Source organism: Strigops habroptila, chromosome 2 (assembly GCF_004027225.2).
Source record: "Strigops habroptila isolate Jane chromosome 2, bStrHab1.2.pri, whole genome shotgun sequence".
In the NCBI taxonomy this organism is placed as follows: Eukaryota; Metazoa; Chordata; class Aves; order Psittaciformes; family Psittacidae; genus Strigops; species Strigops habroptila.
Genome location: NC_044278.2, coordinates 27,408,178 through 27,435,515, shown reverse-complemented (window position 1 = coordinate 27,435,515; position 27,338 = coordinate 27,408,178). Strand labels below are relative to the sequence as shown.

Here is a 27,338-nt window from a genome sequence, read left to right as displayed (position 1 = left end):
AAGCAATGCTTGTCATTTCACATCACTGCCTTTCTATACTTCAGCTAATACTTGATCCTCACACTACAGTGAGAGCCAAGTCAAGCTAAGCAGAATTAAAAGCCTTTGAAAAGTTGCAAAAGAGTAAACAATGTTACTCAACTTTCTATTTCTTAAAGGTGCCTCCTTTAGAAATATACCTGCATGTATTATTTCCTGATAAAAGGTTCCACTGAACTTTGGAGGTTGGAATAAAAATTGTTCTAAATGCAATTAATAGAATTCCATTTTTTGTTTTACTAAAAAGCTCCAGTTCCTGTATGGACATTTATGTCATGTTAACTTAACATTATTTCTTCACCCTAGCTAACAAATCAAAAATATTTGCTCAATCCATTTTCTGCTCTTCTCCTGACAATCCTTGCCTTCAGTATTCTGTGTGCACAATGTAGTATCAGTAGGCACTCCAGATGCAGTCACTGCCTGCTGGGACTTGACATTTTAATTCCACAGGTGAGTTGATCTCTGGAGAGGAAGTTCAGAGCGCTGGCAGGGGTGCCATCCAACAGCACTGCTGGTGGCCTTTTTGGTAAGAATGTATACTGAAGAACAGTGCACAAAGTGTGTTCCCACTACAAGGGATGAACCACTATCTTTGTCCATTGTATCAAAATAATATTTAAAAGAAACAGAGAATAGATAGCAGGTGTATTAGGCAATTATGAATCTTAACTTACATACATTCAAATTCAAATGTAGAAGATAAAGACACCTGCCAACAGGAGCAAATTTCAGAAAGCTGCAAACTTCATCTTTTCAATCTGATTATGACTGCATTTGAGGCTAAAAGCATCTCATCAGACTTTTTAGAAAAAGCATCAAAGCATCCTTTGATTATGAGAATATAATAGTCAACACACAACACGACATCCATTCTTCTCCACTTCATTCAGTATAAGATACCCCATAAACTTCCTTTAACTTTCAAACTGTAACTGTTGAGAACATTTTTAGATGTAAATCAGTGATCACTAGACCAAAACCCTCTTCTACTTCTTGCTTACTCCTTCACCTCCACTTATACCTCCTTTCTATCTAGTTTTATATAAAAATCCAGGCCGATGTGTTCAGGTTGTGTATACCTACATGTGTGTAAAGGTGCATGTGCCCCAATAACTTTTTAATCCACCTTCCCACTTCAGCTAAACTTCATGCAGTGAAGAGGTCCCAGTTACTTTCTGGAAGGTTTCATAAAAACAGACTGCTACAGAAAGAAAAGACATCCCAAAGGGGAAATGCAATATCATGAGACCTTCAAGATACCTCCTTCAAAATACTACAACATGGAGAATCTACCTGGAGGGAGGAGTCATAAATAGTTTACATCTGGAGGAAAAAAGCTTCCCGATGCCTGAAGGACCACTTCTTCAAATTAAGAGATTTGGAAGGTGCTGAAAGGTGCTGCATAGTTATTGGTCATGTTTAGGCATTTCACAGCTACACAGCATGTGAACATCTAGGCCAGAGATATCTAATTAGACGGCACATAAGAATCACAATAATATAATTTTTTTAAAATAAATTCTAATTTGCTGCCTTATTCAGCCAACCTTGTTTAACAAATGTTTACTGGGGCACGAAATCCTGTATCCACGGAACAGGTTCCGCAAAGGTAGCAGTGGTGGAAGCTCCCTCACATTGTTCTGCTTTTGATATCCACTGGTGGAATGAAGGAAAATGCCAGCCTGAAGCCCCTAAGTTCATTCAGGATAAGCACTGCTGACTTCTGGGCTCAGAGGTTGATTAGGGTAATTTTGAGCTCAGGTAAACAATTTTGAGCATGTGTCTGCCATTCCCAACGAGCAAAATATTTCTAATTCAGCAAGTAACACAGACTCCATAGATAAACAAAAATGCATTCAAATAGCCTTTATTTTTTTTTTTTTAATTCTTTTAAATGCAAAAATATATATGTGAGTCTAGTTTTCAAGGACTCCAAGCTTACTTCATAAATGTGCATAACTGGCTCAGGGATGTGTCAGTAATAACAATGCATTTCTGTTTAGTAGATTTTAAAAACCAAATGCTCTAAGGCCACCTTTTGTGTTTATACATCAAAAGTTAAGCACTTTAATGCCATTTAATATTTTATATTCCATTTGGATTTTCGGAGAAGACAAATACACATGGTTTCCACTGAATTCATGTGGTTGCTAAATTCACATGTACACTGCTGATATTAGACAACCAAATTTGACAAATCATTGTAAAATTATTTAAATTATCTTCTCTACGTCTTTTTAAAAACACCAATTACTTCTGATTGGCCAAGTTTAATTAATAATGAATCAAATGCAAATACTGGGACAATGTAGTGTAATCTCTTGTGGTTATTTTTCCTTCTTTTCTAACTTTTGTGCCAGTTTATCAACAACTGAGCATCATGCAGGTCCTACAGTGGAAGGGGATTTGTAGAGGGAAACCTCAACTAGTTCTGACACACTAGGCAACCAACTATGTTGTGCCTGTAGCCATCGACCCTGATAAAGACAAGTCTCACTTTCTTACCCTTCATAGTTTGGATTCAAGGTCATCTTTGGCTATCTTACTTGATAGATTACAGGATTTCATGAGTTTCCCTCCCATCAGCTTGCTTCTGCAGCTCAATACTCCCACAGATGCAAACTTGGCTGTACTGCATTGTGCAAAGATTGCTATGAAACAGATACAGTGGTCCAAAAGCCCACTCTGCAACAGAGTTCTTTTGACCCCTGTTGCTGTATTACAAATGTTTCTGTTCAAGCAGCATTTGAAAGAATGATGATGTGGTCTTCATTTTCACAAGAAGCCTGAGATCTGCACTGAGGCAACACTGAGAAAGGCAACACTTCTTGAGTCACCTTCACTGTGAATGTGAAAATAAAAAAGCATTTGAAAGAGAAAGTTTACTTAGCAATAACTGTTATTACTTGGGGTTTGTAGTCTATTAAAAACTTTCACTACTCATCTTCTTTCCTCTCTCTAAATTTATTTTTCAGGTTTCTTGTGGAAAGAGACTGAAAGTCACAGAGTGCATTTTGCCATTTAACAGTCATGCAAAGATGACAGGGGTATAAGTATAGGCCATAGACAAGATAAAAAGTCTCCAGCTTCTGCATTTCGGATATGAACACCTAAAATTTTAATGTACACAGAGACGATGCACCTGTTAGTAAACATAAAAATGTTTACTAATATTGTCAAGCACTCTCCACTTAACTATTCTTCATTAAAATGTGTAAAGCTAAATTGAAGAAAATTTCCCTAAAACTAAAAAGAGGGCTCACACCAGCTGAACTAGGTTGTTATGTGACTTGTAGGCTGTCAATGGAGGTTTCAAGGGACATCTGTATAACTGAGGGCCCAGAACTATGATAGCTCTGTGTCCTTAGTGGCCTCAGTTGATTCTATGGAACAACGGCCTAACTGTTGTGCTGTACGGCGACTCTCAGGCAGAGGTGTAAGGTCAGAAAATATCACATGAAACCTCCATGTTTAAAACAGGATTTTACAAAGAGAATATACAACAGTAAATACTTTTGGAAAGTTACTCACTTTCTTTCTTCCAGCAGAGCAATTTCTTTCTTGACCTCATGGTACTCTTCTGCTATTTTGCAGTGCTGTTTGTACACCTGCATAGATTCTTTAGAATCATGACAAGGAGGCAGTGGCTTTAAGAACAGAAGAAGAAAAAAAATAGAGCTTTTGAATGAAATTTTAGGAAAAATCATACACTTTGAAAGATCCAATATTTGTCTTAATTCCTGTGAGAATATTTAGAGAATTCCCCCCCCTCCAACTGCAGGATACAGACAAATATTCCTAGTGATTGCCTTTCATAGAGGGGAAAAAAACACTTCCCTGAATAAAAATATGCATATAAACCTTCAAACCTTGTAAGGATTTTCAGAACTTCCCTTGTCAACTTTGCAAAGTATCCCAAAAGGTTGTTCAAAGAAAGATTTCTCCCTTACTTTTTCAGCTACAGTGATATAAGAATGCTAAAGTTGATGCACTGATCAGACTCATAAAAAAAATGTGTGTTTTCACTGCAGAAACTGCAGCACTGAGTAGAAGGGTAATTTGAGTGCAAACAAGCTCTTGTTCTCCAATTCTGCAAGATGGCAAGAAAAGACATAGAAAGCTATTGACACTCTTTTTTTCCATAGATGCAATGCTTACTCCAGTATATTACTAAATGGGACAGGACTGTGAACTGGGAGACTGGGGCTGATTCTGCTGGACTCAGCAGGAGTTACACTGCTGACTCCAGTGCAGCCAAGATTTCATGATGGGTTCTATCCCAGTAATGCCTCAAGCTGTAAGTAGTTTGCTGAAGAACATACTGAGTTTCTCTGCATCTTTAATTCCTGTAGAAGAAGGGGATATATTTAGTTAGCAGAAATGTCATGAGAGTTAAATCAGTTATATCTGTGAAGTGTTTTAAATTTCCATGAGAAGTGCAGGTGAGATTCAGTGTAGAAGGATGACATCAACTAAAAAAAAAAAGAACCAACCAAAAAACGAAAACCAAACAGACAAAAAAAGACACAGCAAAGACAAAAGCACTGCACCTCCTGACCTAAATACCAACATTATTGCAGCAAGATTTTAATTTTTTTTTTTTCCGATGCACACTGGAGTAATAAATATACCAAATAAACCCACTCTGTCCTGGGACTTCTCATAATTTTCATCCAAGATCTTAAAAATATGGTTTGGTGAAATGTCAGTGCTTTTGGTTCTTTAAAAAGGAACTTAATTCAGGCTTCAGGCTTCACTGTCACATTTTGGCTATAACACTTTCAGGAAGTGTAGTATTTTTAAGTTATTAGCCATGAATCAATTGACTGTAAATGAACTCCAAATAGCATGCTTGAGCCACCTGTCTGAAGCAAAAGGAAGCACTTAAAATAGTTCCTTTACTGTCCAGTTAAATAATATCCAATTGCCTTTCGCAATAAAAGTAGATTATTTTTTATTTCTTCTTGTCCCTCTTTGACTCTTCTCTGTAGTGTAATATTCCTTCAATGACATTGTTAGGGAAAGCACAAGTCTTCAGACTTTTCATATTTATGATTTTGTAAACATTTTTTTAGCTAAACTGGAAATTCCAATTTTACTAAACATATTCAGAGACAAAGATTAAAACTATTTTTAACCAGGAGGCAGGGTAAATTAGCTTCAGATGTACCCTAATGCACAGATATAACTAATGCATGGACCTCGCAAGCACTTGCAGATAGCATGTGGTTCCTCACCAAAACTTTAACAGAAATATTCATTTTCCATGTTTGAGATGTAAAAATGCTGTGGCAGAATTGTTTCACAGCATATTGTTTCATTCCCTCTGAGCTTGGAAAATTTGAGAACCCAGGGAAAGGGCAGTTCATTACTTGATGCATCTGGACCTTAGGAAAGGGCTTTTAATTGCATTTCAGTGTGGATGAGCAATAGCACCGTTCACATAGCCACCCAAATAATAAGCATAAATTTAACAAGACAGAATATAGAAGTCTCAGTGCTCTAATCCAAGAATGCAAGGGTGAGCCAAAGTAGCATCTCTGGTATCTACCAGAGATCAGCAAACAACAAATGCGTCACAATAAAACAATTTTGAACAGTAACCCTGGGGAAAGTCCCCAAATGGTGATACTTCAAAAGAAAAAAAAAAAAAATCTTGCTTTTGCTTCCAACTTAGTTTCCGCAAATCTAGCTGGTTTAAACCAGTTCAAAAATTCAAGCAGCGTTCAATTTCTATATTTCAGCTTCCCACTCAAATGATATATATAGAGAGCTAAAAATTATCTAGTCATGCTGAGACTTAGTATCTAATTCCCACTTAGACCAGTTGCTGACTTTCAAACCCTTTCCTATCATTGTTTCCTCTTCAGTGTCATTTTTTCTTACATTGATATTTTATCACTCAAAATAAACTGACAAGAAAAGATACAATCAGTTTACTAATATTTTGTTCATAAAATTCTCTGTATCAAGAACTTTTTTTAAATTTTGAGCGTATTTTTACTTCAAAATGTGAATATGATTATGTTTCTGTATTACTGGGCAATTTGGTTTGCTATTTTTCAATTTGAAATTTCTAAGAAAAATTTTGGAGATAGTACCTACAGGGTCTGTGAGTAATTTCTGACCAGTAGGACATGAAACAGGCTTATACATTCATTATTTACCAAATACCTCTACTCCAATTGCAAGAAAAAACGGAGAGATAGAAGTCTGGCCAGTTCTTTGCTGCTCACCAGAAAATTCAAGCAAACACAAGAGCACAGATAAATTATTTTACCCATGTCTAACAGACTACTTTTTCAACATAAACAAGAGTGCAAAGAATTAATGATACATCTGTTCCCACCAAGAGAAGCATTTTCAGAAGATGGCAGGACAAACTCCTGAAGAACAAATGCAGAAACAGAGGCAAAACTTGCTTGTTCCAAAGGGGGTAACTCCAACTAGCCAGCAGACATTGAGAGTGTTAACATATTTCCACAGAAAAGAAAACAACAACAGAATAACAATTACTGGACTAGCCCATATCATCTAAAGGGGAATGGGAGGAGCCTGCAAAAACAGAAAGTCCAGTCCCCTGTTATCAGAAGCAAATCTTGCAATTCTCAGGCTTGTCCAGTTCTGTCTCAGAAAACCTGAAGTCCCCTGCCCAGGTGTAAGACTGGCCCAGAGCCTCACCAAGGGTTAGAAGCAATTTTGTCATTTCCAGTGTGGGTTTCCTCAAGATAGGTTTGTATAGTCTTTCATTGTGCCAGGAATATCTATCTTTCATTCAAATGGTGGTTCTTTGTCCTACCTGTTTTACCCCTGAGATGTGCTTACAAAGAGTTCTCATATACTTTCCAAGATCTATGTCTTTGGCAAAGCTGCATTCCTCTCAGCACCCTAGATGAAATTTCTATTTTCCTTAGCTTATACAAACAGTCTTTCTCTGCTCCCCATTCATAGAATCATAGAATCAACTAGGTTGGAAAAGATCTTTAAGATCACCAAGTCCAACTGTTACCCCAGGACTGCCAGGCTCACCACCAACCATGTTACTAGGGGCCTCATTTACATGGTTTTTGAACGCTTCCAGCAACGGTGATTCCACCACTTCCCTAGGCAGCCTGTTCCAATGCCTGAGCACCCTCTTGGTGAAGAAATTTTTCCTAATATCCAATCTAAACCTCCCCTGGCGCAGCTTGAGGCCATTTCCTGTTGTCCTATCACTTGTTACTTGGGAGAAGAGACCAACCCCCACCTCACTACAATCTCCTTTCAGGTAGTTGTAGAGAGCGATAAGGTCCCCCCTCAGCCTTCTCTTCTCCAGACTAAACAACCTCAGTTCTCAGCTGTTCCTCATAAGACTTGCGCTCCAGACCCTTCACCAGCTTCATTGACTTTCTCTGGAGCTGCTCCAGCAACTTCTATTCCACCTGGAATGACTTCTTTGAATGCCTGTGGCCAGACCATGGGAAGTGTTGCAGATGCTACCCTGTTGGCATTCCTGTGGCAGAGAAGAACTGGAATTCACAGCAGAAAGCATTTTTCATCCATGAAGTCTGTATACTTTTTTTTTTTTGAGTTCACTAGTTTATCCAGGAGACTAATTACAACAATCCTTAATAAAGTTCAATTTGCAGTATATATTTTTTTCACTCAGAAACCAATAGCCATGCTTTAATTTCTCCTTAAGACAGCCCAAGCTTGTTACTTCATGAAGTATCTTGTCCATCCATAAATTAGTATATATAAAAGCATACCTGCTACATAAGCAAAAAACACCCCTGCCGAAGAAAGTTATATTTAATGGCAACAGTTGCTACTTTTAATCCTGCTTATTTCAGGCTTCACTGTCATCCACCTTCATTTTCCTGTGCTGGCAAAATATGTGCACACAGCATCTCTGATTTTGTTCACAAAGTTAGTAAAAAAGCTACAGCTCTCAGTCACACTAGTGGTCTATCCTACTATGCTGAATTTTCAACAAGGTCTGATTTTTCCTTGTATTTTGTTGAATAACTCACTATGACATTAACAAACATTCTACAGAATCCAGCAAGTAAACACTAAGAGATCCTGTTATAGGCTATTTGTAACTGCACGTATCTACGTACATCTTTACAATACATGTGCGCTGTTTATTTAGATTTTTGTTTGGAATCCAGGTATGAAAGATGTGGGAAGATGATATGCAAAGGAAGTTTATGAAGAAATAGAAAGAGGCTAAGCAGTTCTGCCTGTTTCTTAAGAAAGGCTGAAGGAGCTGGTCTAATTAAATTTTTGTTGGGGGACAGAAAAGGAGTTTTCACCAATTTTTTTGCTTCAGCACTCCCATGACAAAGTGTGTTTTGCCTTGCCATATGAATATCAGCATTACATGTCCACAGAGGTTGTATAGTTGATAGTGTCACTGAAGTGTTTTAAAACTCTGAAATGGTTTATTTTTTTAATTCACCCTCATTTGTTTGCATTTACATTTTGGTTGTACTGTGGGGGAAAAAAAATCAAAACTTTCTCCTGAAAAGGTTGAAGTTTAAAGAAAAAGGTGTAACACGCAGTTTTGACAGCGGAGCATGTGGACTCATTTCAAAGGCAGTCTTTAGCACTGGTTTCACTTTGTGTAGTTTTGGTAATTTTCAGTTAGACTATTCTGAAAAACCAGAAAGTTCAGTGCCAATATTTTGCGTGCGGCCTATGTTCATTATATGGCCTCATATACTTTTCCATGATGAAAGAAACCACATTATTCCAAGCCAAAGTGATAGCTGCATATTGCAGCTACTTTTTGTTGTGCTCTTTAACCAGTTTTAGGTATCTAGTCTAGGATATATCTAGTCTAGTCTAGTTTTATCATGAAAGTAAGCAGTTCTCTTTCCTCCAAATAATGAAAGTCAACTGGATGAGAGAAACTGAGAGTTTTGCTCTACTTTTCTGAGACATTTTCCATTCTTTTCTAACCTTAGTGTGATGCTCTTACTTTGTAAACATTCATGTCTTACATAATCTAATTTAAGATCACAGTTATCACTGCAGCATTACAGGATACTTATCAAGTTCATAGGAAATCAAATCTAATTATAGAGCACCACAGGACTCTGGGAATTCTCTTGTAATTTAATACATATTTAAAAAATACAGCATACTCTTTAAAAACACAATATACTTTTAAACTTTCTAAAATAATTTGTATGCGTCTAGAAAGAATCTTAGCATTCAGCAGAAGCAACAGTTCCATTATTAAAGTTTTAGAGTAAACAAGGGTTCTGCTAAATGCTTGTATCACACACAACAAATTGGCCCTTTCATAATCTTTTCCTTGCTTCTTTCATGTAGATATTTCCCACTAAAGCATTAAAAACTACCCCTTGGTTTAACAAACTGATATTATAAATGGTTGGAGCCTTTCCTCTGTTGCAGCAATTTTACAGCCATCTAACCCCATTGATCTCAACAGATTCATAACACAAAACATGACATAAATGCCTCTCTCAATCTCTTGATTCCATAAGAAGAAATGATAAAGAATTACAGAACACCCTGTGCATCCATATGTGACTTGTGTTCTTCCCTCTTCAGGATCAAACTCCCAGCTGGAATAAAGACTTTGGTGGATATGAACTGAGCAATTCAAAGGAAATGCTGGAATAGTACGGCACACAGGGCATAGTAATGCGGGTGCTTAACACTAGATACCTTCCTCTATATTCAGTGACCTAAACAATGAGGCCTTAGATGCTGATGTAGGTGTCTAAATATAGCAGATAACCCGTAGTAGAGTGTCTGTCACAGGGGCCACCACCCACTACGCAGCTAATGCAGGAATCGCCTCCCAATGCCCAGTCCAACTTTTGCACAAGGCAAAGGTTAAGGTTTCCCAATAACAAACTGACAAACGTAGCAAGCCTACCTTCCCTGCACTACCCACCACACTGCTCAAAAAAGGATGGGGAGAAATGACACTGAAGCCCAAATATGCAAGTGCTTTACTCTCATTCAAAGTGTTGCTTGTCAGTGGGAAGAGAATAATTTCCAATACTGCAAACAAAAGGAACTGAAAGCAAGAAGTTTATTAATATGACCATTACTTCCCTGGTAGCATATAATGAACAACTTCATGGGGTTTTTCTTCATAATAAAGCTGCAAAAGAACCAGCCTTTTCCCTCAAATACCTTAAGCTGTCTGGTTGACCATACATTAATTTTTGTTTTAAGTAAAAAAAATCAAAATAACACAAAAACAAAAAACCAAAACAAACAAAAAAACCCCAACAAACACACCAAAAGCAAATTTTTTGAGTTAGAGAATTGAGATTACTTTCTTACAAATTGCTTCTTGGAACTTTTCTCTCAGAGTAGTAGAAAAATGTAACATTTAAAAAGGTAGTTGGAGAAGACAACATTTTGGTCTGAACCTAGCTAGTAGATCAGGACACTAGACTGATCATTTTTATGCTTCAGTAAAAAGCTGTAACTTTCAACCAGGATTGTCCTTTAGTAAGAGCCCTTACAGAGAATTAGCTATTTGCAGTTAGCCTCCTAGAAATACCTTTTCTCTGGCCAATCCTACCTCTGCCTCTGTAAAGTTGGCACTGGTGCTTGGACAGCAGGGTTTACTACCCTGTCAGGGAGAGGCTTCACTGAACTTTGCCCTGCCATTGGATACCAGTGCCCAGGGAGTAGGTATGGTAGGATCGTGGTAGGAAAAGTGGGAACACTAGATAATTCTGCTCAAACAACCAAGTTGTCTGCCAAGGCCTAACATAGGAGGACAAGGGCTTGAAGCCTAAAACAGAGGTGCAAATTGCTTGGTACTCAGGCTGTGGTCTGCTGCCTGCATGCACAAAATTCTAAGGCTCTGATTTTCCAAGTCACTCAGTGAATGCACATAGCTTTCAAGCTGCTTTCAAAACCCAACCTGAAGATAGGTCTTTTAGTTTTTGTTTTGTTTTTAAATCAGGTTTCAAAAATTTCGTTTTTATGTTTGAAAACTGGAATTTATATTTTTTTCTTTTTATGTCTATTATTATATCTACCTACCGTGCATTTACAGTTTGTTTCTTTAAATAAAATACAAATGCTTTTGACTACATTTATGGCACAGTGATGAAAATCTTGTGACTCTAGATGTCATGATTTTATTATGAAAATATGTACCAGCATTCTTACAAATTCAAGCATTCCAGGCTGCTATGCCACAATTGATTAAAGGGTTCATTTAGATGACACTCCATGTATGCTGCCTTGTACTAGCTAACTTTGGGACAGAGAAAGACATGGGTGGAATGACAAGGTAAGCCCATGTTGTAGTTTGCTTCTGTAATACAGGAGGTACCTGTTTCAAAACTGGTGTGGTTATGTTTACATAAATTGCAACCATATGCTATACAGGGCTGACACACACTTAGCAGTTTGGATTATAACAATTAAAAAAAAAAAAAAAAGAAAATGTAACTAGGAAAATTATAACTTTGTTTACAGTTATTGCTTGTTTGAAATTTTAAAACAGTATAAACATAATGTAATTACATTAAATCATGAAAAATTTAAGCTGTGATCCAGATTGACAAAAGCAAGAAAATTCAAGTTTTCATTGCTAGCTAAATGCACTGTTACATCTGCATCAGCTCAGAACCCTGTGTTGACTTAACTGCCTCTGGTTGAACATAAAGGCATCTAAACTTAAATAAGCACATAAGCTTGAAAAGCTAAAAGATGAAGCACTACCACTAATTTTATACTTTTGAGTGGTTGGGTCAGCCAGATAGTTCTCATAAGTTATCCTTTCAACTACCTCAGTATTACCAAAAAAAGTTTCTGAAGGATAATAAAAAGAACATTACCTGAGTCAAAGCCTTTGATTGATTGAATTTGATACCATACTGAGATCATGAGAATAAAGGAAGGTTCTCTTGAAAAAAAGTCAGGTATTTAACAGACCAAGAGAGCATACTTAGTGGAACTGCCCTAGTGCATGCTTAAAAAACTTTGACAGAATGGCTATTATTTATCCAGCAGACCTGAATGCTTCCAGAGGAGCAATTTCAGTCTATCATGAAATTACACATTTAGAGTACATTATATGTTGCCGAAATGGGTCGTAAAAGTCCTAATAAAAAAAATCATCACTTGGCCTGTAAAGTACCTACATCTAACACTAGTAATCTTGGTTTTATGTACCAATAGCAGTAATGAAATGATACTTTGCTCTTCCAGAGCGCTCTTCACCCACTGATCTCAATGCTCTTTAACAAAAAAGCTAAAAAGTATTAACTTCATTTCAGAGATGAGTAGAGGCATGAAGCAACACCTCTAGGATCACACAATGTGTCACTGACAGAGTTGGAAACAGAATGCAGGTTCTCTCAATTCAGTAATTCAGGCACAAAACATATTGCTTTTCTCAAATTTAATTCTTCTGAGGGAAAAAGAGTATCAATCATCTTTGCTGCACTGAAAGATCAGTGGAATTAAAAGGCCAACATACTACCTTGTTCCTTTCAGCCCAGATCTTAGGTTTGAATTTATTCCTTTAATCTTTCCTAGTTACACCTAAGGAACTTGCCACTATTCTCAGCATTAGAGGGTTAGAGCAAGAAGAGTCTCTGTCAGCCTCCATCTTTTCCTCAGTCGTCCTTTCGATGAGAGCAACAGGAGAGAAGTCAGTCCTTTAAATCACCAGCCCTCCAATGTTGTCTCACAAGTTGATGGGGACAGGAAGGATGACATTATTGGACAACATGGTCTGCTAATGCCTTTCTCAATTTACACTCAGGAAACAACTGTGTTCACATTGAAATATTAGAGGAAGTCTAAATGCTCCTGGGAAACAGATGATCTGAAGTAGTTTACAAAAGCCAACAAGCACTCCAGAACCGCCACAGAGGAAAGGGAAATAATCCCTGGATACAGAACTGGCTCTGTGCCTAGTGAACCATGGAGTTGCCGTCAACTGCCATGTGATTTTCCTGTGTACCCAGGCCCCATTGTGCTACACTGACAAATCGGACTGGTCACAAAAATATTCACTACTTTTATCCCGTGCTGTCTGCAGACACTTGCTAGGGTAACTGTTAGGGTTGCTGGCTATGCAACATGAACTAGAGTAACTTTGAGGAGGTTCCTACCAATCCTGATGACTGGCTTTAGTCACCCAAGATTAGAGATAAGATTGCACTATAAAATACACCTTTGCACTCTCTTGGAATGCTTCAGAGAAAGCTGATCATACCAATCTTAGCACAGCCTGTAGGCATGAGAATATAATACCTGGCTCATTCCTTCTCCCATCAAAACCACAAGAACTCTCTTCATTGCAGTACTGCAGTGCCTGTTGTGTTTTGCACAGGAATTGTACAAAAAATTTAAAAGGCAGGTGAGATGGTTAAAATAGTCATCTCCCTACAATTGGATTAAAAATGTTATATAAATTTTTCTGCAGATCTTGAAAAGACAATGTTTTCTTCTGTGGAAATATACAGTCTTATTAAATATTAATAGATTAGAGAAGCACCACTTTCACTCTACTGTAGCAACCAGAAGCTTTTTATCATAACAAATATAGTGAATGTGAAGTAGAACTGTAGGTGAAAAGGTTTACCTGCAGCTGCTGATCTAGTTCTGGAAATGTCAAAGGGAAGTTTTCAGAGGAAGCATCATCTAAAAGGTAAACATGATGTTAAAAGTCAATGTCTGCTGAAAAGGGCATTTCAAATGATCTGTTTAATGCTGTTCTACTTTGCATGTATTCACAATAATATTGTGATCCTGCAAACACCTCATCATCTGCTTATCTTTCTACACTTGAGAGACCTCAATAGACTTCTTGAAAGTACTGGTGGGTTGGCAATAAATAAATGTTTAGATGATGGAAAGACAAAAGCCTATTTTGTATTGCCATGATTAAGAAACCAAACAAAGCCAGTTAACACAGTAGAACATGTGATAACTTCATAAGAAAATCTAAACAAACAGTCTTTCTTCCTGAGCTTTCTATTACACTGCAAAGTAAAGAATCTTCTAGGGACAGCATTCTTATTACCAAAGTGTTCATTACTTGAATGAAGGGAAAGAGATCTTCCCCATCACAATGACTTACCAGGGCTAACCCAACAATAACAGAAAACTTTTCTCCCACCACCCAAAGGCAACCACAGAACACACAAACCAGCCTGGCAACCCTGGAACTAGAAGACTGTTACCTACACAGACGTGATCACAATGGGGAAGGCACCACAAATTTCTCCATACTGCAAAGGAATGTCTTTAACCTGTAGGTAACAATCCTTATGAGCTACAGTTAGTTGATTCATGACAACAGGCCAAACTGTGTTTTTATTTATTTCTTTATTTTTAGTACAGGCTGCCAGCAAAGGTGGGACAGACTGTGCCGGTTACGTCAGTGTTGTGAAGTGGACACCTGCCCACTAGTAGCTGGACTGAGATCAGAAATATGAATCATACTCAGTGGCGTCACAGCTAGCCACTGCAATATTTCTTTCTCAGTGACTTTCACACTATCAGTTTTGCTCTGGATTGTGATGACTGTTTATGCATCCTACTACAGGTTACGGGAGGTCAAGAGAAGGTTACTATTAGCAAGCTTACTACAGTTATTTGTAATGTGTCAGAATTAAATAAGGATGGCTTTCATAGGAGAAAATTGCTAACATAGGTCGAAAATTGCTAACATAGGTCAGATCCTGCAACCTGCTCTGTGCTGGCAGACTTACGCATCATACAACAAGATGACCGTGTATCAAAGCAGGATTCTGAATATTCTTAGAGAATACAGATGAGGATTTAATTATTTGTCAAATATTTGTTTTCCCTTTATCCCGCCCTCAGTGGTCATGCAGCAAAGCAGGTTAGGGAGAAAAAGTAAAATAATTCACCTTATCCTATGAAGAATAAACATGGGGGAATGCCCAGAGAAGAAAAAAACCTACAGTGATACAGACGGAAAAAGCAAAAGCTCTTTAATTTCCTCAGGAAACAAAGTGAATTTCTATATTTTCATGGGATAGATGTTTTGCTAGTATTATCAAAAAGCCATTTCCACCCCCACACACTTCCTTTTTTATGCCATGTTGCAAACATGTCCATTCTGGAAAATACTCTAATTGCTTTAATTGTATAGAATTGTAACACACTGATATGTAAGTGTTTACCTTTAATTTGCTGTTGCTTTCTTGTACAAAATTTAAAAATAGACTAATATTCTAAAAGAAGAAAGATGAATCATATGGCAAGGCTAAAAAGAAGGATGGAATAGGGCTCAGTCTGACCAGGGGTACAGCTGCTTTACAAATATTTGGCTGAATAGCTGTTAAATATTCTGACAGAGATATTGGACCAGAGTTGTGGACAGCAGCTAATCTGCTATTTGTTTTGACAATTCCAGAAGTACAATCTTTGGTACAGTAGCTTTAAGGAGGGACCTCAAAAATTTTTAACATAAGAAAAACAAAGCAAAAACAACTCCAAGAATTGAAGGAAATATCAGCCAAACATTACTTTTCCACTGCATTGGATATTAATAAGAAAACAAAATTAATACAGTGTCAGAATATAGAAAATATATTGGATTATCTTCAGAAAAGAACCAGTAAAAAAAGTGTTTGGAAATACTTTTAAAAGGATGGGATGGAGAGAGAAATTACTAGAGGAAATCCTTTCAATAAACAGATGTTCCCTGCTTATTTTTTGAACTCAAGTGACTGAGTCAATGGTACTAAAAATAGAACGTATTGGTATCCTAACCATTATGGCATACCATAGTACATTTTATAACAGGCCTGCCCTAGCATCCATTGAACAGCTGCTAGGGTTTTTTTTAGTTATGCTAGTTTAAGACTTGTTTAAATCATTGTCTGATGTGCAGAACATCATCAAGAAAAGTCGAGGACTTCAGTGGTTTGAAATTTTTCTGAGTTCCCTATTCTCTTAGGCTACTCTGAAATTTTCAGCTGAAATATTCAGTTTACAAAAATTAACAGAAATCCTCACAGCTAACTGCAATCTTGCTTTCCACAAAAAGAAAAGCTTTCAGTGAAATGAATTACTTCATCAGGTCAGTCTGTATTTCACTGTTGTCAAAGTAACAACCACAACAATAACAGCAAAAATCACTTGGTAAAACCTAAACATGTTTATATATCACACAAGAGGAAAGCAAATTACAGCTGTCATTCACCTCCTAAAACTTTACTGAGGATATTTTCAGAAAGTCAAGAGAAAAGAAACAAAGTCTTGCATTTTCTTCTAAAAGTCACTATTTCCCTTACAAGCTTGAATGCCAGGTGTTATGCTGGAGATCAGACAAAATCACATTGGCTGCTAGTCTTAAAAATCTATGACTTCGAAAATCAGAAACACTGAAAATTTCTGAAATGCCAAAGAAAATATTCTAAACATCAAAACACTCTCATAATTATCTCCTTATCTGTCTGTATTTGTTCTTTTCTATTCTACATCTCCTTAACTAGACAACAGAATTCAGAAATCGCTCTTTTTCTCCTCAGTATTTAATGAATGCTTCGATCGTTATAAGGAATCACTGACATAATCAAAGACTCCTTTTATAATAAAGTTAGCGGCTTCTCTGTACCACAAAACCCTGAAAATAACTAGGCTGATTCTTCACCAGATACAAAAAGCATCACATTGCTGGGGTCACTATTTTACTGCTCCCTTCCCTGTCACTCATAAGGAAAAAGGATTCAAGCTAGTTGTTGAAAACATATTTTGTTTAAAAATAAAAATAAAATAAAATCAGAGACTACAATTTGCTGCACCTGAAAATGAATCAAGATTCTGGTCAAAAGAAAACAAAAAAGGAGGAAGAATGTACACATGAATGTTATGGCCATCCCAGCAAACTTAAGAGCACTAACCTATGATGTGAAAGAGTCAGATTAGGGACGTCATTACAGCCACCTAAGTTAAAGTTATCTGTTACATAATTTCTAAATGAGTAGCACTTCCTGATTTCCCATAGATCCTGAAACTAATTTTGAAGGTCTATATATAAAAGTGCACTTTTATATATAGAGGTAAAAGGTAAAGATTACCTTTACCCCAATTACAAGATGCTCTGCACATACAGTTTTTTAATCAAAGACTTGGTTCATATGTGTGGGATAGTTTGACTTTTATGTTTGTTTCATCAGGTTCATCATCTGCTTTGCTTGTTGCTGAAATCTGTCATTATAACAGAGAGCATCTGAGGGAGGGTCTCCGGGGAAATTACTTCCTTGTTTTGTTTTCCGTCAGCTGGGCTGAGACAAAGTACCCTTCTATGTCAGAGCCAGCTCCTGCATAAAAACTAACAAACTAACACCACAACAAAAGAACAAGCTCCCTAAGCATACTGCCCAGCCAACTCTCCTTCATGCTTAAATGCCATGACGGGTAGCTTTGTGTAAGGGCAGCAAGGTTAAGCTGCTCAATTTTCACTGTCATAGATTCATAGAATGGTTTAGGTTGGAAAAGACCTTTAAGATCATCAAGCCCAACCATTAACCCAGCACTGCCAAGTCCACCACTAAACCATGTCTCTAAGCTCCTCATCTACAAATCTTTTAAATGGCTCCAGGGATGGTGACTCAACCACTTCCCTGGGCAGCTGTTTCCAATGTTTGACAACCCTTTTGGTGAACACATATTTTCTAATATCCAATCTAAACCTGCCCTTGGCACAGCTTGAGGCCATTTCCTCTTGACCTATCACTTGTTACTTTGGAGAAAAGACTGACACCCCTCTCGCTACAATCTCCTTTCAGGTAGTTGTAGAGAGTGATAAGGTCTTCCCTGAGCCTCCTCTCTAAAAAACAATGTTACCCACCTTCGCAACCAACACTAGCCCATTCCTTTCCTACCACAACTTCTTAACAAGGCTCTTCTGCCCATCCAAGTGACTCCTTCCTTTTGTCTCTTTTCATTGCCTCCTCTCTATCTGGGGATGGAGCTGTGTGGGTCATTGGGTGTGTTCTCTGAGCAGCAATCTACTGCCCAGGTGAGGTCTTGTCTCTCTGCTGATAGTACCTATTAATACAAAAGAGAGGTGGGTTTCTAATGTGTGGCACAGAGATTCACACAAGCCATCTGATTTAGAGGGTTGAACTGTATTAAGACTGATTGTCTTCATTGAAAAGGCTTACTACTTCTCAGGGATGTCCTGATGCATTCAGTCCCCTGATATATGCTAATGTTGTACATTTGAGAATGAATCACACTTTCTGGAAAGCTACACTTATTCAATCATGTTCTGGCCTCTGGAGATTCCAATAGCCCAGACCTTCATCACATAGACGAATGAGCAAAATCCCTCACACTTTGCTGGCTGACACAATGTCTGGTACAATTAAGCGTAACACCCCAGTCTCTTCCTGTATAGCTGCTCCATTTAGCTGAGCTGTGGGCTACAGGCAATAGTTAATGAATACTTTAAGAACAACATCTGATTTACCTGCAGTATAAATCTGCAAATTACATTTCTCAAGGATCTTCACAAAGACAGAAATAGAACATAAAAATTTAAATGTGTTGAAAGCATATTAAGGTTGCTAAATCAAGCACTCAAAATTTAGGAAATGCCAATGACAGCTCTGCTTCCTTGAGTAACTGAGTTATGATCCTGTCTTTAATTATACAATCAGGTACTATTTTTTTCTCCTACATGCGTGGGTAAGTGTATTCAGATCTCTTCCTCCTAAATTAAAGAATTAAATTAGTAACATAAGTAGGCTGTTATCCTGTAAGTGGATCAGCTCTTACACAGCAAAAGTGCCCAAACTAACTGCAAGTACCACAAATCACAGTGGGACAACACTGGCAAACTGTGTATTGGGGTCCAGTCTTGGCCCTAGGAGGACAGTGAGATCCAGAAGCTCCAGCCTGGTTACTGACAGACAAGCATAGACTCATCAGATTCATCCTGGAAGGCTGTGTGGCTAAGTGACTGCGACTTGGCACTGCTGCACGAAGCTCCCAGGCTTCTATTCACAGCCCTGCCTGACATGACCTTACACAACCTCACAGTTACCTCACTTGTAAAATAGTGGGGAATGGTCACTGCCTGACCCAGGAATAGGCTATGAAGGCTTGCTCAGTAATAAGAGTTGTGGACCTTCCCAAAATAGAAACGGCCCATAACAGAAGAGATAAGAGCAAAACCCTCTTACTACATATACCTTCATCTAAACCTAAAGCATCCTCTGATGAACGCACAGCCACTATCCCTTTCAGGGTCTCTCACCTGAGTTCCTCTCTAATTTCTCAAAGATCAAGCCATTTACTTATAGGCTGGGTGTAATTTTAGAAAATTAGCTTCTTACATTTTAGCCATATATTTTAGCAATCCCCACTGGTTTTCAGCCAATATCTTATCTGCTGGAAAGTCTCTGTTGTCATTACAACCAAAGTGAGGATGAAGGAGGGATTTGAAGGTTGCTATTGAAGAAGCAACTATTGCAAAACAATCTTGCATGATCAACTGTAAAAGCAAAAAATTCTTTATGGTCACTAGGATAACAAAGGCATAAAGAGGAGTAAAATAAGTCATTTGCTATGCTTGCAAAAATATTACATTTTCCACTGTCTGCAGTTTCATTAGAAGATGTATGCTTTGTCTTTGTTATCAGTGATTTTTCTGGAGAGTGCTATCAGAGGTAGATTAATTTCAAACAAAAGATATTACTAATAATATCAAACCTAGCTTACTATTATTATTACTAATAATATCAAATTTATCACCGCATGTCACTAGCAGAACTTTTCATCTAGAGTCAAGCTTTTATTCTAGGAGGGAAAGTGAAGAGATGTTTACCTATAAACCTTCCTTTAGAACTATTACACAAAACAAACCCACTTCTCTAAATTTAATAAAGTTCCTTTTATAATCATTGTATATTAATATGTTCAGTAAATAAGTCAGTGATATAAATTAGGACACCTTGAAATTCATTTGTTTAATTAAATTGATGTTGATCAACTGCAGTGAACTTTCAATTTGGGAACACATTTAAATTTTGGAACACCATTAGTTTCCAAGTGATATAAGATAGGCTGAAATAATAGGTTACAAATTCATTAAATTAGAATGGTACCTTAAGTTATACTGGTGCAATACAGTGTACAGACACGCCTTGAGAAACCTATGTTTGAAGCCAGTTCAGTGAACCTGAGTAAAAGAGCCAAACATAGAAATCTATATATACATGAATAAGAGATACACAATAAAACTTCTTACATAGCACCCACTCATGGGCTGCTCCTGAGACTTTTAAGGAACTGGTTAGCCTACTTTCACATTAAAAATACTGCTCAAAGTTGGCCAGGATTTCGGTCATCAGGTGTTGGCTGGCAAATAATATAACACAATTATTTCTTGCACATTCAGGATAAGCTAGCTCCAGTCTCGTAGGTCAGTTAACACAAATTAATCTCTTCTCATGAGTTGAGAGCAGTTTCTCCTTTCGCTGCTCCTCACACCCAGTGCTTGGTTACAATCCTAGCCAGTGAGATAATCACCACCCAGAAGAAACATTCCATTTCCCCTTTTTATATCTAGTTATGCTGCCAGTTCCTCCTAGTAAGCAGTTGTACAGCCCCCGGAAGGAGAATGCAAGCCTTTCTTGGTGAAATCTGTCACTTTCAAGTGAGGTAGAATTTAAGGAAAAGCTTAAATCAGACAGATTGCCTCACCACTTAGCCCCAGTGAAGAACACTTTGTATAAACCCAAGCAGTACACAAGCCTTAATTGATGATTTACCATCACGCAGCAGGTAACTCCTGTTTGAACTAAAAACAAATATCCTTGTCAAGGAGAAAAAAAAATCAAATATAAAAAAATAAGGAGGAAAAAAAAAAACCCAAACAACAAGAACAAGAACAACAACAACAAAAGCCAAGTATGGAATACTTAAAGGTCTATCTGTAAAATGTTTTTGTATCTCATCTTGAAAAATAAAGTGTTAAATACTTATTTGTACTCTCTTGATTCAACGATGGTTTGCTGGAAATTTTCAAAGCTGGTAAAAGTTTTTTACTTTGCCTCCTTTAAATATATCAAATGTAATAACCAAGTTCAGGCTTACCACTAAGAGCAAGAGTGACATGGTAAAACACTATGCTGTCTTAGACCTCCTTGTAGACCCCAAGGGGATGTGATGCAGAGAAGCTGGCCCTCGCTTTACTGGTTGCTGTTTAGTTTTATCAGTACTCACAGAGATTCTGGATTGCATACTGCAGGAGCACTTGTATATAGACAAAAAAGGACTCAAAATTATGGAAAAGTTAACAAAATGTAGAAGAAAAAGTTTACCTTTCTGTAACTGAGTTTAATTCTCTAAATGTTAAAAGAGAGGCTGGAATTATTAGCAGGATAGAAAAGTAAAAAATAAAATATGATGCAATGTTAAGGAAGCTAGGCTTCCTGCCTTTCATGTCATCTTCTTCCAAGCTATTCACAACCTTGTCATTTCCTACTGCCGTCTCTTGTCACAAACCACTCTGCCCTCTTTGATTTTCTCATGGTCTCAGCTTTCCCTGACTTGTTTTCGGTATCTCACATAAGCATTCTTTTTTTCATAATTTGCAAGAGCACTCCCTTTTTTTTACATCTCTCTTCAAGACCTATTTTTGCCATAATTCGTGTAAGAAATTTGCCATGTTACTATGCCTTGAGAGACAGGAATGATTCCTTATTACTTTCTATAATAAAATGTAATTACCACATTATTTTAATTTATAAAAATGGGCACATAGCCACATGTACTCCTGAGATGAAACTGATGTGCAGTAATATATGAAGATGTTCGGTTTTAGATTGTCTTGCTTAGGGAATAAGATTCTGTTTCAGGCTTGTAGCTGCAAATTAATATAACACAACAACTAGCTAGGAAAGACAATGCATATTCTAAAATACTTTTAAAATGAGAGAACTGTATTTAAACTGAGACTATTCACACAAAGCTCAGGAAGCAGCCTTACACATCCTACAATGCATACCATCCCATAAAGCTCTCATCAGCAGTGAGTTTCAGTTGTGGTTATCAAAAATCCTTATATTTCATGCCATAAACACATCTCAACTCTGACTCCAAGCATCCACCCCAAGCATCCACCTTTAGCAACACCACAGCCAACTTTTTTAGGGATGCTTCACAGCTTCTGATTTACTTTATTTCATTCTAACTTTTACTGTTTGGCAACAGCTTCTCTAGACTTCCATAATACTTAAAGGTGCGAACTAATAATATACATCTATTCCAAAGATGAAAGGATCCATGTATTTACAGGGTATGTTTGGGGAAATTAATACTCAATCAGCACTAGCCGACAGGATAAGCATCAATGAAATTTCTGCTGCTTTCTCAGGGCACATGCCATGTGGGGCATCTGTTTCCTGAAACCTTCCGTCGAGCTGGGCACATGCGGCACTTTCCAACCTCCCTGCTGAAGGGAAAGTCTCTTCCTGCTCTAGCATCATCCTCAGTACAAAATGTCCTTTTTCTTTTCTTGTTTTAAAGTTCCTTAAAATCAGACATACTGCACATGCAGGTAAATTCAATAGTTAGTTACAATCTGAATTATATTCCTCAAACTACTGAAGGAAAGCTAAGATACAAACTGTCAGGCTCATGGTTTTAGTCTAATGAAATTGTTAACGGAAACATGAAAATTTATCAGACAGGAAAACTGATCACATGCTATCACGCAGGAAAAAAATCCACCCCTAACACTGGACTTTATTTGATATTGTAAACACTGGTAAGAACATGTAAAATTTTAAAGTCATCGTTTCGTTGTGGTTTACACCATAAATTAAACTGTACCTGGGGATTCATTCAGGCTGAAGGCAATTCGTACTGGCTTATCAGCAGGTACCCTGGCGGTGGTGATCATGTGGGCACTTGAGTCAATGCTTTTACTTGTTTGTTCCAGCTGTAATAATACAAACAATATATTTATTACAGAGCATGTTACACCAGCCAACAAATGAGTTTTAATGCTTTTCATGCATTCATAGCTACCTTTCTCTTTCTAGCTAAGCAACGTTTAGAATCAAAGTCAAGGGTGCGCCATTCCACTTTTCCATTTAAAAAGGATTTAAGTGAAATTCAGTGCAGAGACTACCTTTCTTTTGCTATTTACAAATTACAAAGAACAATGGCAAAGGAAGCTTCCCCTCTCCTCACCTGCTTGCTCCCCGCCATTGCCCCTTCAGCAAGCCTTGACTCGTGGCAATGCTGCCTGGTTCTGAAGGTGAAGAAGGAAGAAGGGGTGGGGAGTTGAGAGTAACATGACCCCAAGCCTGCCATGTGATTGGAAACGTGCACACCACTCCACATGGTGTCAATGAGGAGGCACCCATCCTCCTACCTTCCACCCATGCTCCCCCAGCCAAACTGTGCCTGATAGTCACACACTTAATAGTCAGAAAGTTACTGGGTCTCCAAACCTTGGTGGTGATTCTTCAGTGGAACTCTGTGCAGGTGTAGGGGTCTGTCTGCATGGGTTTGACTCCTGGATCGGGACCTTATTCAGTCCTCGGTCTTTCTTCTGAGACCACCAATCCCAAAAAGTAGTTTTACTGAGATGAAACCCTGTCCATTAAGAAAACTGCTAGTTCATTTCAAGCAGGGCACTAAAGAATTGTTGAGCAACAAAATAATTAGCCACTACTGATCTGTAATGGTATAATTAAAGCATCTCTGAGCACTCAAACGTTGTACTCAGAGCTCTACTATACATATTTAACCTTTTGAATGAACAGTTTTGGTTAAACTCTCTTAAATAGCTAAACGCAAACTTAATCTCCTTGTATATCTAGCACAAAGCTGCTAAAATGCACAGATATTAATCTTCTGATTAGCTCTATGTGTGGAGAACATGAAATCAGTGGGACATCATTCATGCAAAAGATCTGCCTGTAAAGAAATTATTTTAGGACTGAAGACTATGCTATCCAGAGTGCATTGCATCCATACTAACTATATGGACAGTTATGAGAGTCACTTTCAAATAAAGATAAAAACTCCTCAGTCAATTAGAATCCAAATTCTTCAGGAAAATACAATTAATTTACTAAAAATTGTACCATGTGCCAGTAGACAACTCAGCATTTAGCTAGTGAAAGCAAAAGCCAGTTTCCTAAGCCAATAGTCTTGCAGTTTTTCAGTAAAGTAGCTATTGTATTGCACAGAAATCCCAATAACTCATTCTAATTTACATTTATTTATTTGGCAGTCTCAGAAAGTCAATAGAACAGAACAATATTTCAGGATTATAATCTTCCTTAGTGATGCACAAGTAAATCAAACGCTTCCCTGGCATCACTGCCTTGCAATCAGTGGAAGAGTGTCAAATTTGCACTTGGCACATTAATTTTAGCATTTCTTTTCTATTTGCTTTGTCCGTCTTAATATTTAGCTAGCAGAATGATATGGTTACTCTGTAGCAATGCTACACAATAAATTATTATTTGAAGTACATAATCCTTTCTTAAAATAACAGCAAATAATATAGAATGATTACTTCGAATAAATCTTACTTGGAGCTGAGAGTGTCTCCTTCTACTAATACATGAAGGGTATCAGGTATCATTCTTTATTCCCCATTACTAATAGTCAAGATACACAAAAATTGAACTGATATCTATTGGGCAGAGACAAAGAAAAGTCAACTAAGCTGCCATAGTGTATGCTTTTGGACTCTGGAAAAGATCCTTCGAGTCAACTGAAATATTCTCTTTTGAAATACATTGCATTAGACTAATAATTTTTACCCTCTGATTGATCTCTTTTTTCCCCCAGACCCTCACCTTATAAGAAACATCTGAGACATCTCATTGTTCTTCAAAAACAGCAGAACTACTAATAAAAAACCCTTTCCATACCTCCCAATACAAAGAAAAAAAAAAGAAGAAAATAAGATATTTAAAGTGATAAGCACATCCTTGAAACAAGGCTGTTCATCAGTCTGTATTGTTGGTACACAGTCCCCTGACATCTGCTTGCTATCTCAAGTGGCATTCCACATAAGAGTATACTTAACATTTCATATCAAAACCTGAGAAATTAAAATGATGCATTCTGCTAGAGGTTTTAAATTTGCCATAAAATTATTTCCAGGAGCAAATCTGGTTTTTTATCCCAGTCACATGCTCTGTGGTCTCTGATGTCTGTAAATTACCTCTTTTAACCACCTAATATGTGAGGGCAAAATCAATACCCCTTCAATAAGCAAGGGTGAATTCTATCATAACACAAAAAAGTGTTTTCATTTTATTCCAATCCAGAAAGAGAAATCTCATCTTTATATGCAGCAGTTATCCTGCTATCCATTTTTTTTATACTGCATTTATCCCTTCTCTCCTTTTTGTGCAGAGTCCTCAAGCTCTTCGTCACAAAAAGCAGCCACAGAGAACAGAGAGGGATGGAAACAGCCTGTGTGCAGACAAAGTGATACAGGAAACAGACCAACTGCCCCCAGTTCCCCACCTGCTTTCTCCGTGCATGAAGAACAGTATCTCTGTAGACAGAGATGAGGGTGAGTGGGCAACCTGGAATTTAGTGAGATTTAATGAGCTGCTCTCTTCTTCACAACAATTGCCTATAGAACTGGCTGCTGTTTCTCCATGAAAAACCTGCAGCAGAACTCAGATTAAGCGCTGTTACAGCTCTATCAATTTAGTTCAGTTTTCACACCTGTTGCCTTACCTCACTTAGCGGAGTGTCTGCACTTGTATAATCCAGGGCCAGCCACTGCCTTGGCTTGTCGTTGCCTTTATGGAGTAAAGCTTCAATAAAAGAAAAGGCTGCACCTGCTGCATAGCAACAAACTGACAAGGTCTGAGAAGCTGAGACAGCTGTCAGGGCAACATGCTGCTACCTGCACTTCCCATAGGCTTTGCTGTCCCAAAAGATCACCCTTTTCCGCTTTTCTCCACAATTCTGCTTTTCCTTCCTCTCTTTGCCAGTGACGAGGGATTATGATGCTGTCACGCTTCAGGGAGGAAAAAATCCTTCTGTCACAGGCATTATTAAGCAGCAAACTGTGGCAAGCCCAAGATTTTTAATTCATTAGTCCTGGCAAACCTAAAATACAAACAGACTTGCTTCATAGGACAGGAATGTTTTCAGCATGACCCAATCAGTGTCTGTGTCTATTCCAGCAAACTGGCAAAGATAGCATGACTCCAGTCAGCAAAAATGTCTGCAGCTCCAATCAGCTTGGGCTGACACTGCCAACTTGGACAGGCTACAAGCAAACTATCAAATGATAGCAGCAACTATCAAAGCTAACAACAAGGGATGGGCTTGGCCTGTTATGCTGGGTTCATGTTGGCTTTGGTCAAGCCAGGCTTGTCTAATAGTAACGATAGCCCTGCACTTCTGAGGAGGCAATGGGCAAATTTCAGAATGTGTACACTGTGAAAGCAGATGTATTTATAGATGCACTGGTGATGGCAGTGATAGCTGAAGCTGGCTAAATCAGAGATTTGACTGAACTCAGAGGATTTCCTAGTGTGATTTCAGATGGCTTTTGCAATTTTTTAAACCACAGGAAAGCAATTAGTAGATAAATCTTACAGTATCACAAGAGAGATGAATATCTTCAGCTTAAACTTTTATTTTCTGTAGCTGTGTCACACACATGTACTGCCTACATGACTTCTTTGATCGACTGTTAGCACAGTCATTCAAACAAATGGAGAAAACTGGAGGGTTACAGAATGATTACGCAGAATATCTTTATTTTTATTGTTGTGTGCTTGAAAACGGGTTCTCTTCCTTTTATATTTCAAAATGTGTTTTTAAGGTATATTTTATATTTTTAAACTCCAAATAGAGGTTTATCTAACCCAGATCTCCTGTATAGGCACATTGCTAGATTCTGTTGGCTCAGCTAAGATAAAGAGGTTGCAGGACAAATAGAGACGTGAAGGTCTGAAGTCAAGTTTTCATCCTTCCTCGCCCTCTCACCTTCTGGCCCTAGCCCAGGATTGATCTAATCAGAGCAAATCTCAGGAAACCAGCAGTTGCCCTTGTGGCCTCAAAAGACCTTTTCATACTTCGAAATGACTAAACTGTGAAGATATTCTACCCACAGTGCCTTTGCCCCAGCAGTGACCCGGGCAGCTACACCATTAGTTAGGTAACTGGGAAGGCCATCTTTTTAACTGCAGTGTGATTTCAGAGCAGACTATGGGCTCTCACCCAAAGAGTTAGTGAAAAGTAGGACTGCAACTCTGACTACACTGACCATTTTCTCTTCTCTTGATGTGTTTCTGAAAAGATTGAGG

At 37.9% G+C, this 27,338-nt stretch overlaps 1 protein-coding gene across 2 annotated transcripts in view; it reads right to left on the bottom strand.

The window, feature by feature from the left end:
• Positions 1–26,121, bottom strand: part of MAP3K7CL (MAP3K7 C-terminal like) — a 31,945-nt gene extending 5,824 nt beyond the window's left edge. The window contains exons 1-5 of one of the 2 annotated variants that reach the window (XM_030477414.1): positions 25,753–26,121; positions 23,493–23,637; positions 22,867–22,975; positions 13,628–13,686; positions 3,574–3,689 (exon numbers count right to left, since the gene is read on the bottom strand). In XM_030477414.1, coding sequence (XP_030333274.1) covers positions 3,574–3,689; positions 13,628–13,686; positions 22,867–22,936 — 245 coding nt within the window. In that variant the 5' untranslated portion in view covers positions 22,937–22,975; positions 23,493–23,637; positions 25,753–26,121. Of the gene's footprint in view, positions 1–3,573; positions 3,690–13,627; positions 13,687–22,866; positions 22,976–23,229; positions 23,274–23,492; positions 23,638–25,752 lie in introns of those variants that run through there. The other variant, XM_030477415.1, reaches the window with a different exon arrangement.
• Positions 26,122–27,338: the final 1,217 nt, after the last annotated feature.